The 14862-nt window shown below is 37.0% G+C and overlaps 1 protein-coding gene across 1 annotated transcript; it reads right to left on the bottom strand.

The window, feature by feature from the left end:
• Positions 1–1656: 1656 nt before the first annotated feature.
• Positions 1657–14461, bottom strand: LOC102794908 (T-cell differentiation antigen CD6-like). The gene is made up of 13 exons (XM_087835489.1): positions 14410–14461; positions 13553–13630; positions 11428–11709; positions 7993–8310; positions 6725–7039; positions 5965–6027; positions 5665–5811; positions 4249–4362; positions 3949–4071; positions 3640–3711; positions 2541–2714; positions 1981–2079; positions 1657–1897 (listed from the first exon to the last, which is right to left on the bottom strand). Exons 1-13 carry the CDS (start codon positions 14459–14461, stop codon positions 1860–1862), a joined length of 1875 nt encoding a protein of 624 aa, XP_087691615.1. The 3' UTR covers positions 1657–1859.
• Positions 14462–14862: the final 401 nt, after the last annotated feature.

Genomic DNA, 14862 nt, shown 5'->3' with positions numbered 1-14862 from the left:
AGCAGCTGTAATCAACCACAACCCCCAAAAAACAAGCCTTCCAGGTCTGGTTTCAAATCACGCTGATAGTTTACGTTGGCCCCATCAGGAGCCAGAGTTCCCCCCCATCTCCCTCAAAGAGCACCGATAGATGTCAGGTTTTTGTCATAAACAGCAGCAGCCTGGATGTTTTTGATTTAGAAAACATTTTATACTTTAATAAGTTTTTTTAAAGTAATTTACAGGACAAGACATTAATTAAACAAGTTACTTACAAGCCTGTAGTGCCACCTTGTGGTTGATCTCAACATTGAATACACTGTTTACATGGAAGATGAGTGGCAAACAATAGCACGTGAGTAGCCAAAAGTATGTAGACAGACAAACGCTTGTGACCCTTTAATGTAAGAAATTGTACTGCAGCTTTGTGGGAGTTCAGTTAAGCTTTTTCCTGTTTCAGAGTGATTCATGTTTTCAGTCAGATGTGGAATAGCTTATGTAGCTGTAACTCCTAACCCTAACACACTGGGATAAACAGAATTACTGCCACATAAATATTATTTCCTTCCTTTATGGCCCAGCTTTAGTGGCTAACCTACTGAGATTGCTTTGGTTGAAACAAGCTGCCATACTTCTTCTGATTGGCTGCCTCCAGCAAACAGAAGGGTCAAACTGCTGGACCTGTTCGCCTGAACTGACCATATCAGTAATATCCATTGTCACTGACATTGTGCAGATCCAAGAAGAGGAAAAACTGAAAATAAGCATTTTGTTCTAAAGGCTCACTTGTGCATAGAGTATTTAACTATATTTAATATCCTCCTCCACCTTGTATCAGTGTATATAACACAAAATAAGGAAACCCATGATAGGTCCACATTAAGGTCTGTGGTCTAAGGAGCTTGGAAAGAAAAGCGTCTGGACTTCTTTAAGTTGCTTGAAGACGTTTCACCTCTCATCCGAGAAGCTTCTTCAAGTCCAGATGCTTTTCTTTCCAAGCTCCTTAGACTACGATGAACTGGATGACTGAGAACCTTCACAGACATTAAGGTTTGTGGTTTTTTTACAAGCGTGTTATTTAGGTAATGTTTGGATGTCCACATATTTTTGGCTATGTTGTGCTCATAACAGTTGTTGAAATTATGCTGGTGCTCAGTAGATTTTCGTGTCTACATCCAAAGAAATAAATGCGGCAAACATGTATTAACTTAATACATTGTAATATTACAAATCCTTTAATAAACTACACAAAACAGACACAGACAGGTGACAATTTCAAAGAAAACCCAGAGTAAAGTGTCTCAGTGTGGTGTTGTGCTGCTATAGGAGGGCTTTATTTAAAAAAAAAAATCTAATATGGCTTTTTAATTATTTTAAAGGCAATGTCTAACATGTCAAACCATAATCTGCCATAGGAGTTCAACAGGGATGAGATCATGCTCATAGGTCACAGGGAGAGACCATTACCGCTGGTATGGATATGGTTAACTGTAGCATAAGTGTGCCGTGGCATTTCGGTGTCAGAGCAAAAGAGGATTTAAATACTGGCAGCAAAATACCCCCAACAGCATTAGAGAAGTTTGGGTTTCCTTTTTAATTTGTCATCTGTTTCTATATTACAGTTCCTTCTGCTACATTCACAGAACACATGTTCATTTTGTGCCTTCCAGACTTCCAGCCTTTGCTTTGCATTTGTGTACAAAAATAAAACTCGCTTTAAAAAGCTAATCAATCACATTGAACATCCCAGCATTGATCGCTGTAAGCGTCTTACATTTTCTTGATCTTACAGGATGTCTTTCCTTTACGAAAACGACTTCTTCTTCTCACACTCTCCCACGCCCTCGGTTTGCTGTGCAGTCATCCTCAGACACAGAGTTTCAGTCGGGGCTCACGGGCGAGTAGAGTTCGTCATCATCTAATCATCAAACATTCAGAGAGATTAGTAAATGTTTTACATTTTATTCCTCCACTGCTGAAGGTCTATTTATTGAGATTTACCTGAATTCTGCAGGTTTGAGGTTTGTCCAGAGTGAAAAGGAACATATGAGAATTTTGAAGCATCAGAAGGACCAACAAACGACTCCAATGGTAGAGGATCTGAAACGGCAAAAGCTTTTCAGTCTTTATCTTTTTTTTAATTGAATAAAAAAGTATTTCAGACAGTCTGAGATGGACTTACATCTTTTATTTATTATTATTATTTATTTATTTACCCTCAAAGAACTGAAACATGACTATCAGCCTTTCTTCTTCTTTCTTGAATTTTATATCACACAACAATAATAATTTTTTTAAAAAAAGCTAGAATAATCCCAGGACTTTTTTTTATTTATATAACATGTAAACTACAACACTTTCCCTAAGTATCTCAAAAACTGAATTTAAAAAAAAACATGGAGTCTATCTGGAAGAGGGAAAGAGCAGAGTTGAGAAAATAAGCTGACCTACAGGCATGACCACGTTCATCCTCATCCAGCTCCCAACAAGGAAACGAACAACTATATTCCACGATATTTATTTGGCAGAAAAAAGGACTGAGGGGAGTGAAGCGAACTCACCAGGCGTCACATTGATGTAGTCTTTTGGCAAGTTTTCATAGCATTCCCCAGAGGAGGTGCTGGACGACTCAAATGAGTCCACTGAGATCTTTGACACTCTGGCGTACTGAGGATATGTCGAGGCACCATTACAGCTTGGAAAGGCTCCTGTCATTGCATTTGAGGGCTGCGGACCTTTAAAAAATAAAACACAAAAGGGAGAAATTAGAAGTAGCACAGCTGGGACACAAACAAGAACTGTCTGTACGTGTGATTTCTTATTGGGGGGTTTTCTAAGGGACACATAAAAAAAGATGTCCTACATTAAATCCATTTAGAAACAAGATATTTAATTTAGTCCTAAAAGAGTTATATGTGGATGACCTCGTTCTGTTATGATTTGCTCACTTTAAACTGTGAAATAATAACCTCCTCTGTAATTAGGTCAAATATCTTGCGCAACTTATGACAGAACAAATGATGATGATATTTATAGATAATGCATGCTGATCTATGCACAAGCAAACATCCTGTTACGCAAATTTAATGACTGTACAGTTTGCATCTTTGGAGTACACTGTTCATCCGCTGTATACGGCACACTGGATGAACTACAGAAGAGCAGAAACTTCACGTAACTTTTAATGACGCTACAAGGTTATCACTGAAGAAACCAGGTTGTCTCAGGGTAAATGTGATGTTTGTAGCCTCTAATGTCAATACAGGTCAATTTTTAGAAAGAAATCGTGTGTATAGATTTCTTCGGATAATTGCATCGTTGTGGACCTTTAAGTTTTCTGGACACTTGTATAATTGTCTATATGTGGGAATCTGATTTGTGGGAATGTGTATTTTATCTTTTTATTTTGTTTCTTGTCTTTTACGTGATTTGATTTTTTATAGACCATGAGTCTGAAATAAAGATTTATCATGATGATGATTATTTTGTACCTATTGTTTGTTCTTTATGTTTTCTGTGTCTTGTTTTTGGTTAAAAGTGAAAGTCAGTGTTCCTCTTCCATTTACAGATTGTTGTCACAGCAGTAGTTTCTAATGGGAATGATGCCTTTTGCTTGGGTTTTGCAAAGTGTTACAACTTTGCAAACGAACTGTGACTCACCTTCTTCACAAAGGCTCTCAAGACCTGAAGGCCTCATCAAAGGATTAACGTCTGTTCTGTATCGCTGAGAATCTGGATTTTAAAAAAAGTGACACGATGCACACAATGCAATATTTTACAGAGCATCCTGCAAACATTCAGTGCAAAACAGCATGATCTGCTCACACACACACACACACACACACACACAAACATGCAGATAGACAAGAACAGCTTCAACCGCAAAATGCAGAAACAGTGTGAGACAAAGAAGCAACGGCTGAGAAACGACACATAAATGCAGAGGAAAAATAAAAGAACGTGGCTCACTCCGAAAGGTGGATAAACTGACAGACGGGTCAATGCTTGGGTCATACTGCTCATAGTCTGTATCTACTGACGTGCTGTCAGCACTACTAAGCTGGGTCCAAAGAAGCCTGGGATTGGAGGGGACTTTTTGAGACAAACACACAAAAAAGATTAAACGATTTGATGAGATGAAATCTGCAACTTCCTCACTACCGTGCATGTCTATCAAATAGATAAATCGGTAGATAGATATGCCTGCGGGGTTAAAGAAAGAAAAAAGCTGTGTTAGTGCTCAACATGTTGAATTGTTCGACCACTGACCATCAGTCTCCGCCGGGTTGGCGGTGACTTTGACGAGATTAACAGCCTCGTGATAGTTGTTGCTTTGACCAGATGGAGTTCGTGGGCTGCTGCGCGTCTGCTGCAGTAAGAAAGCTGTGCACATGTAAAACAAGACGTGGGTCATTAGCGTATGACATTTAGAGGCCCTGCAGCGCAGCGCCAACCTGAATGCTTAATGTAATAAAACAGATTAAATAGTTCAAACTTTAATGTACTGAAATATTTAGATTTTCTTTAACATTTTGCTGTATAATGTCAGAGTACTAATTTCTGTATTCTGCACTTTTATAACGCAGCATCTTAAAATTGTAAAAATTTCAGATTCCAGGAAGTCCATGAATGTTTCTTATCTTAAGGCCTTACTTTTTGAGCGAGTTACAGTGAGTGTATGGCCTTGGATTTGCAGTAGAAAATAAACGGTTGGCTCAAAATGTTGATAATGAAATCCAAAATAATATATGCTACCTTCTTAGTGTGTTTTACTAATGTCATCTCCTCGTGTTAGGAGGAAGCTGGGTAAAACATATTTTTAAATGCATGCATTCTTCATCCTACCAACTTCAGATTAATTTATTTCAAAGTCAAGGTAAACCTGCAGCCTTTTCATGATTTAGTGCGTTAAATTAATTTGCACCTCTTTAGGAATTTGACCTCTCCCATTACTTCCTAAATGTTGTGGACAAGCTGGGTGTCATGAAAATATTCTAGATGTTGTTGTTTTTATGAATGTGTCTTAATTTGAAGTTTTAAATTTTAAATTAAGGTTATTTTTGTTGTAAAATACGTCATCTTTTATCTGTTTATATCCACCTGCTTCCTGTCTGTACTAAAACAGACACTAACAAAAAAAAAATGACACTAGAATAAATAGCTGTGAGTTGTTGAGATTATCATTCAGAAATGCAGCATGTTTCACCCTCATTGATTTAATAAAGTGAAATATAAAATGTTAAACATCTACCTATGAAAATAAAAACACTTCTATAAAGTAAAATGATGTGCTTGGAAAAATAAGTGTATTTTAAAATCTTATGGAAGAGATTTTAACAAAAACTAAAACTAAACTGAATGTTAATATTTATATCACTACAGACTATATAGTCTAAAATAATTATTAAAATTACTTAAATAGAAAAGGACCATAAAATATAATCTATATATCTATATATCTATCTAATAAAATCTAATTTCTATAAAGTAATATGATTCGTTTGGGAAAATAAGCATATTTTTAAAAACTGATGGAAGAGATTTTTAATGAAAACTGTCAAAATAAACTGAATGTTAGTATTTCCATCATTACAGACAATATAACCTAAAATAATAACTAAAATTACTTAAAATTAAAAAGGACAATAAAATCTAATCTATTTATCTAATAAAATCTGAACAAACCGTGTTTTCTCCTGTAATGGCAGCAGAGCACCGTGTTCGTAATGACAATCACGAGGAGCAGGATGGACAGAGAGATGGTGGAGAGAAGCGGCAGAGACGTAAAAGGCAAATCTGCAGCAGCAGCAACAGCGGCTGTGGTTCCATTGGCTGGATGCACAGAAAAGAAACAAACACAACAAATACTTCACTTTCTGATTATGGACCAAGACTAACCGTGACGTTTAAGAAACTGGTACTGAGAAAAATACTTCAAAGAATAATTTAAGTACTTTTTCATAAAATAAAACTGTGAATATTTACCATTTGTCCATTGAGGTGTTACAGTTGGATTAACCGTGGTAGCGTTAAGAAACCCCAGAGAACCTGCAGAACAAAAATATAATCTGTTCAACAAAACTGAGAAATCTGGTCACCTGGTTTCACCTGGATGTGAATTTTATTTATGCTAAGACTACATTTTATGTGAATCCGTAACTATTGAACAGAAACTCCTCGGAGGACGACTCACTGCAATCAAACACTGTTAAATGAATAAATAAATATGTAGGCGGAAAAATAAAAGCACTTCAAACACGTAATTATTTAAGTCACAGACAGAAATATGTTGGTTAATTACAATACAACAATTTTATTTATATAGCGCCAAATCATAGCAACTGTCAGCTCAAAGCGCATTATATTGTTTGATAAAGACCCAACAGAGAAAATTCTGACAATCAACCCTTAAAGTTTCTTTCCCGACAGTCTGAAGGAAACCTCTGCCAGAACCAGGCTCAAAAGGGGGCAGCCATCTGCTGCAACCAGGTGGGGTGGGGAAATGTATTTTTTTAAAAATTGAGTGTCTTAACAAAATTCCACCTTAAAATGTATTAAACATTTAATCCAGATGTTTGTTTTTATCCTGAATATCTGATCCCTTTAATATGTAATATTTAATAAGTCCTTTTCAAAGAGTTGCTAATGAATAAATAAATTATTAAAACTCACACTCATTGATTCCTCCTGTTTTGTTTGAGTGTTGTTTGTTTAACAAATAAAAACACCAAACTGTGTCTCTTACCTTCACAAATGACACCAGAAGCTTTTGAGTCTTTACACAGGAACCGATGATTTATGTATTCCTTGCACTCCCACAGACTCTGAATGTTTGATTTGCATTTATAGTAAAACAGCGTGCCGTTGTTGTGGGTGAGAGGAGGATTAAACTGGGTGTACTTTGCCACCTTATCACCACAGCCCAGCATGGAGCACACAATGGAAGCCATTAGGTCATTCCAGCAGTTATTACACACGATCCACCAGCTGCCGTTACGATGCACCTCCAGTTTACCAGAGCAGCGGTCCATACCTCCAGTCAGTCTGAGGTCTCGCATCTCTGCAGAGACACAGATGTCACAAGGTGTAAAGCTACTGGAGCAAAATGGCCTAAAACATCCCCCAAAAAATAATGCAAGTAAATCAGCTGGTGATAAACCACCTCTAAGGATAATGACTTTGATTTTTTTTTAACATATGACATACATAATTAACTGCAATTTCTTCAGTTAACAAAACTCTTTATTTTATATGCCATTAAGACTTTTTTCACATGTAAGTACAGTCACATTTAGTCCCCACTGGCCCTGGCTGAAATTTTACGCAGCTATCTGTGGGGCCCAGAGGATAAAGAAGTCTTTATGTTTCAGTTCCATGCGGGAAACATTTTCTCATATATTGTATTTACACTGGAAAAGTGACTAAATAATTGTATGCTACTGAGCTGGTGATATATAATAAAACAACAACATTTTAGACTGCTTTGAATCTTTTTTTTCTTTTGATGGTGTCGAAAAGGTTCGACTGATAGTTGACTGATATGGTAAAGCATTATCAAACTGCACACTGTGAGCAAAACTGAGAAAAGCATGCTGAGGAGAATAGGTCTGCAGGAGATACTTCAACTTTTGTGCAGACCATCGCGCCCTGTCTCCTTAAAGGTTAAAGCCCCCATACAACAAACTGCATTCTCAAGAATGCATGAACAGAGATGTTTCTCCTGAGTTATGTTTGTTTGCTACACATCACTCATTCAATATTTCTGTATTTTTGCTGATAATTTTTTTAGTAGTGAAGATCACATTTCATGGAAACATAAATTTGAAGTTTAGTTATATGTAACTTTTAGAAGAAACAACGAAAATCTTTAAGATGTTTTTTTAACCAGTGCAGAAAGCAAGTTAAGCTCCAAGAATAAATGTTCACATTCAGAGTCGTTTTGTTAATAACATTCAATTTTCAGAGTACATTTTCTGATTTCTGCGTGTATAAATAAACTTTTTTGAACTAGACCTGAACACACGACACCAGCGTCCTCTTTGTGTCCACAGTCTTGATCCTTCTCCTGTGTAGCCGGGCAGCTCCACAAGTTCTCCTCGTTGCCCGTACAGTTCAGATCGTCCAGGTAGATGGGTCCTTTCCCCGGGGGAAATAAGCCACCCTGGCCCGTCACATTGAGGGCGTAACCGCAGCCGAGCTGGGCGCACACCACATGAGCATCATTCAGGTCCCAGTGGTCATCGCACACGGTGCCCCAGTGCCCATTTTTCCATACTTCCACTCGTCCAGCACAGCGGTCTGTCCCTCCTGCCAGTTGCACAAGCTGGTGTGCTGAGGATGACACCCTGTCATTATTATTGTGCTCTCATCATTAATACTCGTGCAAATAATTGACCAGGATGTAAATCTTATGACCTGATAGTGTTAATTGAAATTATTACAGTCAGATCTGACAGTCACCAATCAAATACTGATAAATCTCTTCCACTATGAATTCTCATTGCTTAAAAATCACAGCTCTTTATGATTTTTTGTTTCTTAAATCCTTACATCTAAAGGTTAGTGCTCAGTTATTTCTGCCTGAGGCTAATTCAGAGTCACTGTTAGGGAAACACACAAGGTTGCATATTTTTACTTCTTTAATTTTGGATAATAAACAAGCAGATAATCACTCTATCGTTAACCAATTAACATGAGGTTAATTAGTTAAACCCTTAGACAGTGTCCCTTATTTATTAGCATAGGCATATACACGTCACAGAGTTAAACCCACTGAGTGACTGTGGGGTCAGAAACAGGGGTATGATAAGGATCAAGTTCTGTCCTTTTGATTCAGTTGTAGAAAGTCTAAGGGACTGAAAGACATCCTGGAAGTGTGTTGAACCTGTATTATTTTTAACATCCAGCAGGGGGCAAATCTCCTGAGTTGCCTTCCTCTGTGACCTCAGTTAACCCTTTGCAGATTGCTTTACAGGCTCAATCACTTGTTTTGTGTTGGAGTCATTTTTTAACTTATGACCAGAAGGGAGGAATAACCAGGGTGTAGAGATTTCACAGTGAGGTCGCTCATCACATTCAGTCTGAAAACACGATACTTGAGGCTTCATAGCAGGATTTCACTAAGCAACGGGTCACTTCATGTTTGCTAAAACCATTTTTTATTTTTTATTTTTCAATAAAACACCCTGCGGTTCCAAGTTAGATGGAGACTGAACGTTAAAATATATTTCTCGATCTCAGCTATATGTTATAAATTATAAAAGCAAAATATTGTAGTTGCTCAGATCCAAAAACTCTACATGTAAAGGTTTAGTACTTTGGTAGAGCCACTGTGATCTGTAATATTAACACATACTGTTTCCCTACCAGCTTCCACGCCTCAAACATGATTAACCAGTGTTTGCTTAAAGACGATGACGGATGGAGCGGATAAAAAAGTAGGCCTGCTGCTGCATATTGGGGAAGGTTTCAGTGAGAATTGGTGATGGCTTCCCGACTTCTGTACAGACAAGAGGAGGTGAGAATATACCAGCGCGTAGGGCAGGAAGTCATTTATAGACAGGAAAGGGCATGTATGACACGTGGTCACACTCCTGAAATTCAGATAAACACCCCCAGTTATTTTTAATCCCCAGTTATTTTCAAGATATCTCAAACTGTTTATCATCTGTTTTTGAATCGATGGTCCATAAAATGTGAGTTGTTTTGATATTAAAATCTATGAAAATTTATTTTCTTTTTACAAAATATTGATAAGAAAATTGATAAAATATTCCTTCCATTTTTAGATTTTGAGGTTTTCCTGTTTATGTATTTCTGTTACCATTTCATACGTTCCGAGGAGTTTCGTTCTATGTCGGTTTTCGAAATTTGTCGTGTGAGAAAAAAACCTTCTGGTTTCAAACCTCGCTTAATCTCTGTTTTTCTCCAGGTGCTCTAGTTTCCTCCCACAGATCTGTAAGGCTACAATGGCAGGTTACTGCCCCAGGGACAGGTCATGGTGCCCCCAGAAATCATGAATGTAAATACTTTTCTGAGAATGACAGTTTTTTTCGTCGGTAGTGTTCAACATCAAAGTCAGAGTTATGACAAAGAAGTTCAGTTCTTTCTAAATGCTCAGATTTATATCTGACATGATGCTCAGAGTTCTTGATGTTATCTCAAAAACAACCAAACAGATATCTCACAGCAGCAAGAGCAAATTCCTCAACAAATGCAAAAAGTCCTGTTTGTCTGAAATATTTAACAGCAAAATATCTTTAATCCTCCTACTGCAAATCCAGCCTTGCAGTAACACAGTATACTTCTATGCAATTCCAGTTAGCAAGTTTCTTGCTATGTAGACCTCTAGGCCATCTTTGTTGCTAATAATAATAACTGTGTCTCAGAGTTTGTATTAGTTAGTATTTATTCAGTGGCATAACAAGGTAATATTTCAATAAGTAGAAGAAAAGTAGAAGAAATGACTGGAGAGCTCCGTTTGTCTCTTCATGCCCCGAAGAAACATGTGCTTCCACGTGAAATCAACCAAAAAAAATCCAGTTTTCTTCTTATAGTTACTGTGATAGTCTAATATACACAGTTGTGGTCAGACTCTCACATGCATCCATCATGGATATGAATTTTATGGTAATTTGAGTCTTTTAATGATTATTTGAACTGTTTTTTATGACTTTAAAAAACAAGTTTGAGTTTATTTTGGATTTTCTTTAATCCACACAAAAACTGCAGATTCCAAGATCATCAGTTCAAATGATTGTAGGTCTGTCCAAGTTATTTGTTTATGTCACCGTTTTGCCACGATCTGGAAGAAGAACCAAACTCTTACCCTCAGAGGCTAATTAGTTCAAGTTCAGGATTAAATTTGTAGATAATCCTAAACACACAACTGGTTTTTAAATAGATTTAGCAGGCTAACACGAGGCTTCTCCAGCAGCCTTGCAAAAGCCCTGACATCAACCCTTTTGAATATGATGGACTATGTTTGAAAGTATGCCCAGAAAACCAACCAATTTAAATTAACTCTGCCATTTCTGCCGAGAAGAGTGGTCAAATATCCAGCCACAGTTATACCAGAGGCTTGCTAGTGGCTACAAAGGCACCTATTTGAGGTGTCCATGGTAACAAACATCTGACCTCAACTGTATCTAGTTTGCTTGATATTTAGTTACATAAGTTGTAGTCTGAACACTCCGTTCGCTGTCAGATGAAGCGAAAGTCCAGATGGTGTGTGAAATCTGTGTGACTATGCTAGCATCCTGATTGGCTACATCCATCTTGAATGCAGAACAATTTAATATTCGCTGATTGATGCTTTACAGCTGTGAAGGTTGAGTCAATGAAGACTGAACCGGAAATTTCCTGTAAACTAAAACAGCGTCTATATATATTACCATTTATATAACTGATTTGATTTTTCTGATTGCTGACATTAAAGAAAAGTCTTACCACAAACCACTTCATGGATCACACTGCAGGAACTTTCAACACTCAGTGAACAGTTCTCCAAACGTCCGTGTTGGTATGAACAGTTTTGAAAGCAGGTGATGTTGCCAGGTGAGCTGGTTTTATTAATATAATGGACGCTGCCGCATTTAAGATCCTGACAGATCTGTTCAGACAACCCATTCACAGAGTCATCTGTGAGCGCCATTATGTCACTGCTCCTGTTCCTAGGCAACCTGAGTGTCCACTTGCATTTTCTACCGAGAGAGTAGACGTAAGGGTCATCTGAGGACACACAGAAATAAGAATTAGAGCAATTTTTTTGTAATTTCATTAAAACAACCATGATAGCACACTGCAAAAAAACACATTTTTTCTTCAGGTTGTCTGTGTCTGACAATTAATTTGAGTTAACACAGATGAAAAGGGACAAAGATCACACAGATTACTCCGCACTGATCATCGACCATCTGAAACGAGCTGTTTTAGCTGTAAGCCAAGTTTCTTCTTATTGGCTCTACCATTAGTAATAAAATGTTGGAACAGGGAGTGAGAGAGACTGATGTATCTAAATGATCATATTAAGAATATTTGTTCTCTCTGACATCACACAGAAAACCTGGCCTTGTCTCGCATGTAAACCTGCTGACCTCATTATTCAAAACCCTGTTTAATATGACTATCCACCATTAACTGCATACATATAACAGAAAATAACAATTTAGTCTACAGTACATTTAACCTGCCACAGAATCTGTTTAAAAAATAAATAAATAAAACGACATTACTTCAGTTTATGGCAAAGTATGAGACCAAAGGAAAAGACCTTCTAAAATATCAAAACAAAAACTGTATATTAGTTATTTTTCCACATTTTGTGGCTTTGCTGTTTTTAGTGCTCTCTGGTCTAGCTAAAGTGACCCTGATATAACATGTTACTTATAACACCACAACAGACACATCTAACCACTCACTAATCGAGTGGTTACTTGAGCAAGAACTGAGGTTTTTCTCTGGGACACGTTGGCGTGGTTGACACATGAACGCGATCATCTCGACAACATTAAAAACCACTAAACTGAATCTTGCACCTCTTTAAAACTAACATCTCGCTTTTACTTTTTGTCTTTTTTAAATGTGACATCTCGTATGATCTTCATCTAAAAATGTGTCCTTTCTGACAAACGTTTTTAACAACCTTCACAATATCTGATCCACTTTGCCAGTTTTACGCTATAACTTTACAGAGAATGCTTCCACTGGGGGTATTTTTCTTTAGCTGTTAATTTTTTAAATTGTAGATTTAAGTGCCACATTTCCCTTGAGAAAAGAACTCAAACGTGTTTCTCCTTTTATCTCTGTGCAGGATTGTGGTTATGTGCATACGTTTCTGCAATGTTTACATGCTGGCATCGCACACCAACTATCAAAGTGCTGAGATTAACCTCACAACCTTTAGCTATGCTAACACGCTGTATTTCTGGCCACCAGAGACCCTTCTTTCAAGATGCACCCTGCTGCATCTTGAAAGTCCCTGGCCACACATTTCCTGTGTGTATGTGTTCTGTCTACAGTACAAGCAATACAAAAATCCCTTAAAAATAGTCCTTTTTATATATTTTTGCCATTTCACTTTTAACAATGTTTATATATATATATTAATTTTTAATCCCTATTTTTTCATCAGACATTGCAGTATTCTTTAGCACCATTACAGCTTCTACTTTAGTTTTGAATCCTTGTGAATGTAAATTGTATGCACTAAAGTATTTTTGGGGCAAAAATGTGTTATTCAGGATGCAGCTGAACTAAAAGCCACACACAGACACAAAACAGCAAGAAACTGTGCTTGCAAAGCAAAGCCGAGTTAGCGTGGGAGTGCGTGTTCTTAGCTCACTGTTTGATTTGCACCTGCAAAATCCACCAAGATGGGTTTTACAAGCAGGTCACCCCCACTTCCTGTGCTGATGAAACATTTATACTGCCTCTGAGTAGAGTGCTTATCCTGATTCTGGACAAAAAAATTCTGGTATAACGGTGTTTTTGTACAAAGGTGAAAAAGAGAGCGAGACATGATCCCGCAGGGTTATAAACTATGCGGAAAACAGAAAGGGAAGATCCCACTTACTGCTGATTTTTGTGTTATTTCCCTTTCCACTCACATGGATATCAGATGGGTCGTTTTCAGTGGTTGTATTTTTCAAAGCTGAAATCAAGAAAGGAAAAAAACTCTTTAGGAATCAGAAACAGAGTGAGCATCTAGTTGGAAAGCGAATCAAACTATGCTTTTAAACCACATGTACTGCAAAGAGTAACAGCTAAACGATGCGTCACCGTTTTCTGAGCAATTATACTGAAGTGTTTGATAAGAAACTACAACTAATCTCTCCTCCACATTTTTCACTTACTTTTCTAAGAGACTGCCTTCAGTTCTGATTTCCATTTAATGTTTCCTGCCCAAGCACCTAAATTGAAGGTTTAAAATAGCGTGACGTGCTCATTGCACTAAAGCACATGTGGAAAGTTTAAATAAAGGCTAAATAATAGGGTACAAAAATTGGAAATATGTACAAAAACTAAAATCTACATTAAATATCGAGATTTGCTTTTCATCTTGATACCAATCATGTTATTTTCAGTCTATTTTTCCAAGGAAAGGTTCTCTACAAAGACAAATTTAGGATCTGACATGTTCTGACATAAATAAGCTAAAGTATTTATCAGTAAACTGTCAAGTTAACAATAGTTTTATAACAACAGCAGCAAAATAGCAAACAGGGTCTATATCGTTTTACTTTACCAACAGCACTAACTTCATGTCTTTTACGTAACATTTGAGATAACAGTCTGTATGTACATGAGACCAGTTAATATATATTTTAAGGGATAGATAATAATATCATTTCATTTTATGCTGATTTCACAAAAGTTCTACTCTGTTTGTGAGAACAAAGCATTAAATAAATAAAAAACTGTAAACAGTACCTTGACAAAAAAAGTTCACGTGGATGATTAAGATGAATTTCAGCAGCTTCATTCTGTTGAGAGAGAGAGAGAGAAATACCTTCTACACTGTACGAGCTCAAAGCAGAAACCCGGAGCTACTCAGACGTCTAGCTCAAATAGAGTAACTCTGTCAGTGTGGTTTCCTCTGTTGATCCCGTGGTGGTACCCTGCAAAACTTCCTAGTTGCTGCTTCACAGAGGGAAGTGAAGCCTTTGTGGTACTTCAGCTTTTGTACAAACAAGCTGTACAAACTTTTGTCAGATTATATATATATATATATGTATATCCAATATTTATTTTTAAAATATTTTTATTGTTATTTTACATTTTTAATTGTTTGAATAGATAGATGGATGGATTCTAATTGTTTTTTTCTTTTTTATTGTAGGTATTGAGGAAATTCGTGGGTTCGTTTCCTATAATAACGGTAAT

This window comes from Neolamprologus brichardi, chromosome 22 (assembly GCF_056152115.1).
Source record: "Neolamprologus brichardi isolate AB-2024 chromosome 22, ASM5615211v1, whole genome shotgun sequence".
Taxonomy (NCBI): domain Eukaryota; kingdom Metazoa; phylum Chordata; class Actinopteri; order Cichliformes; family Cichlidae; genus Neolamprologus; species Neolamprologus brichardi.
This window is presented reverse-complemented; position numbering and strand designations above follow the sequence as displayed.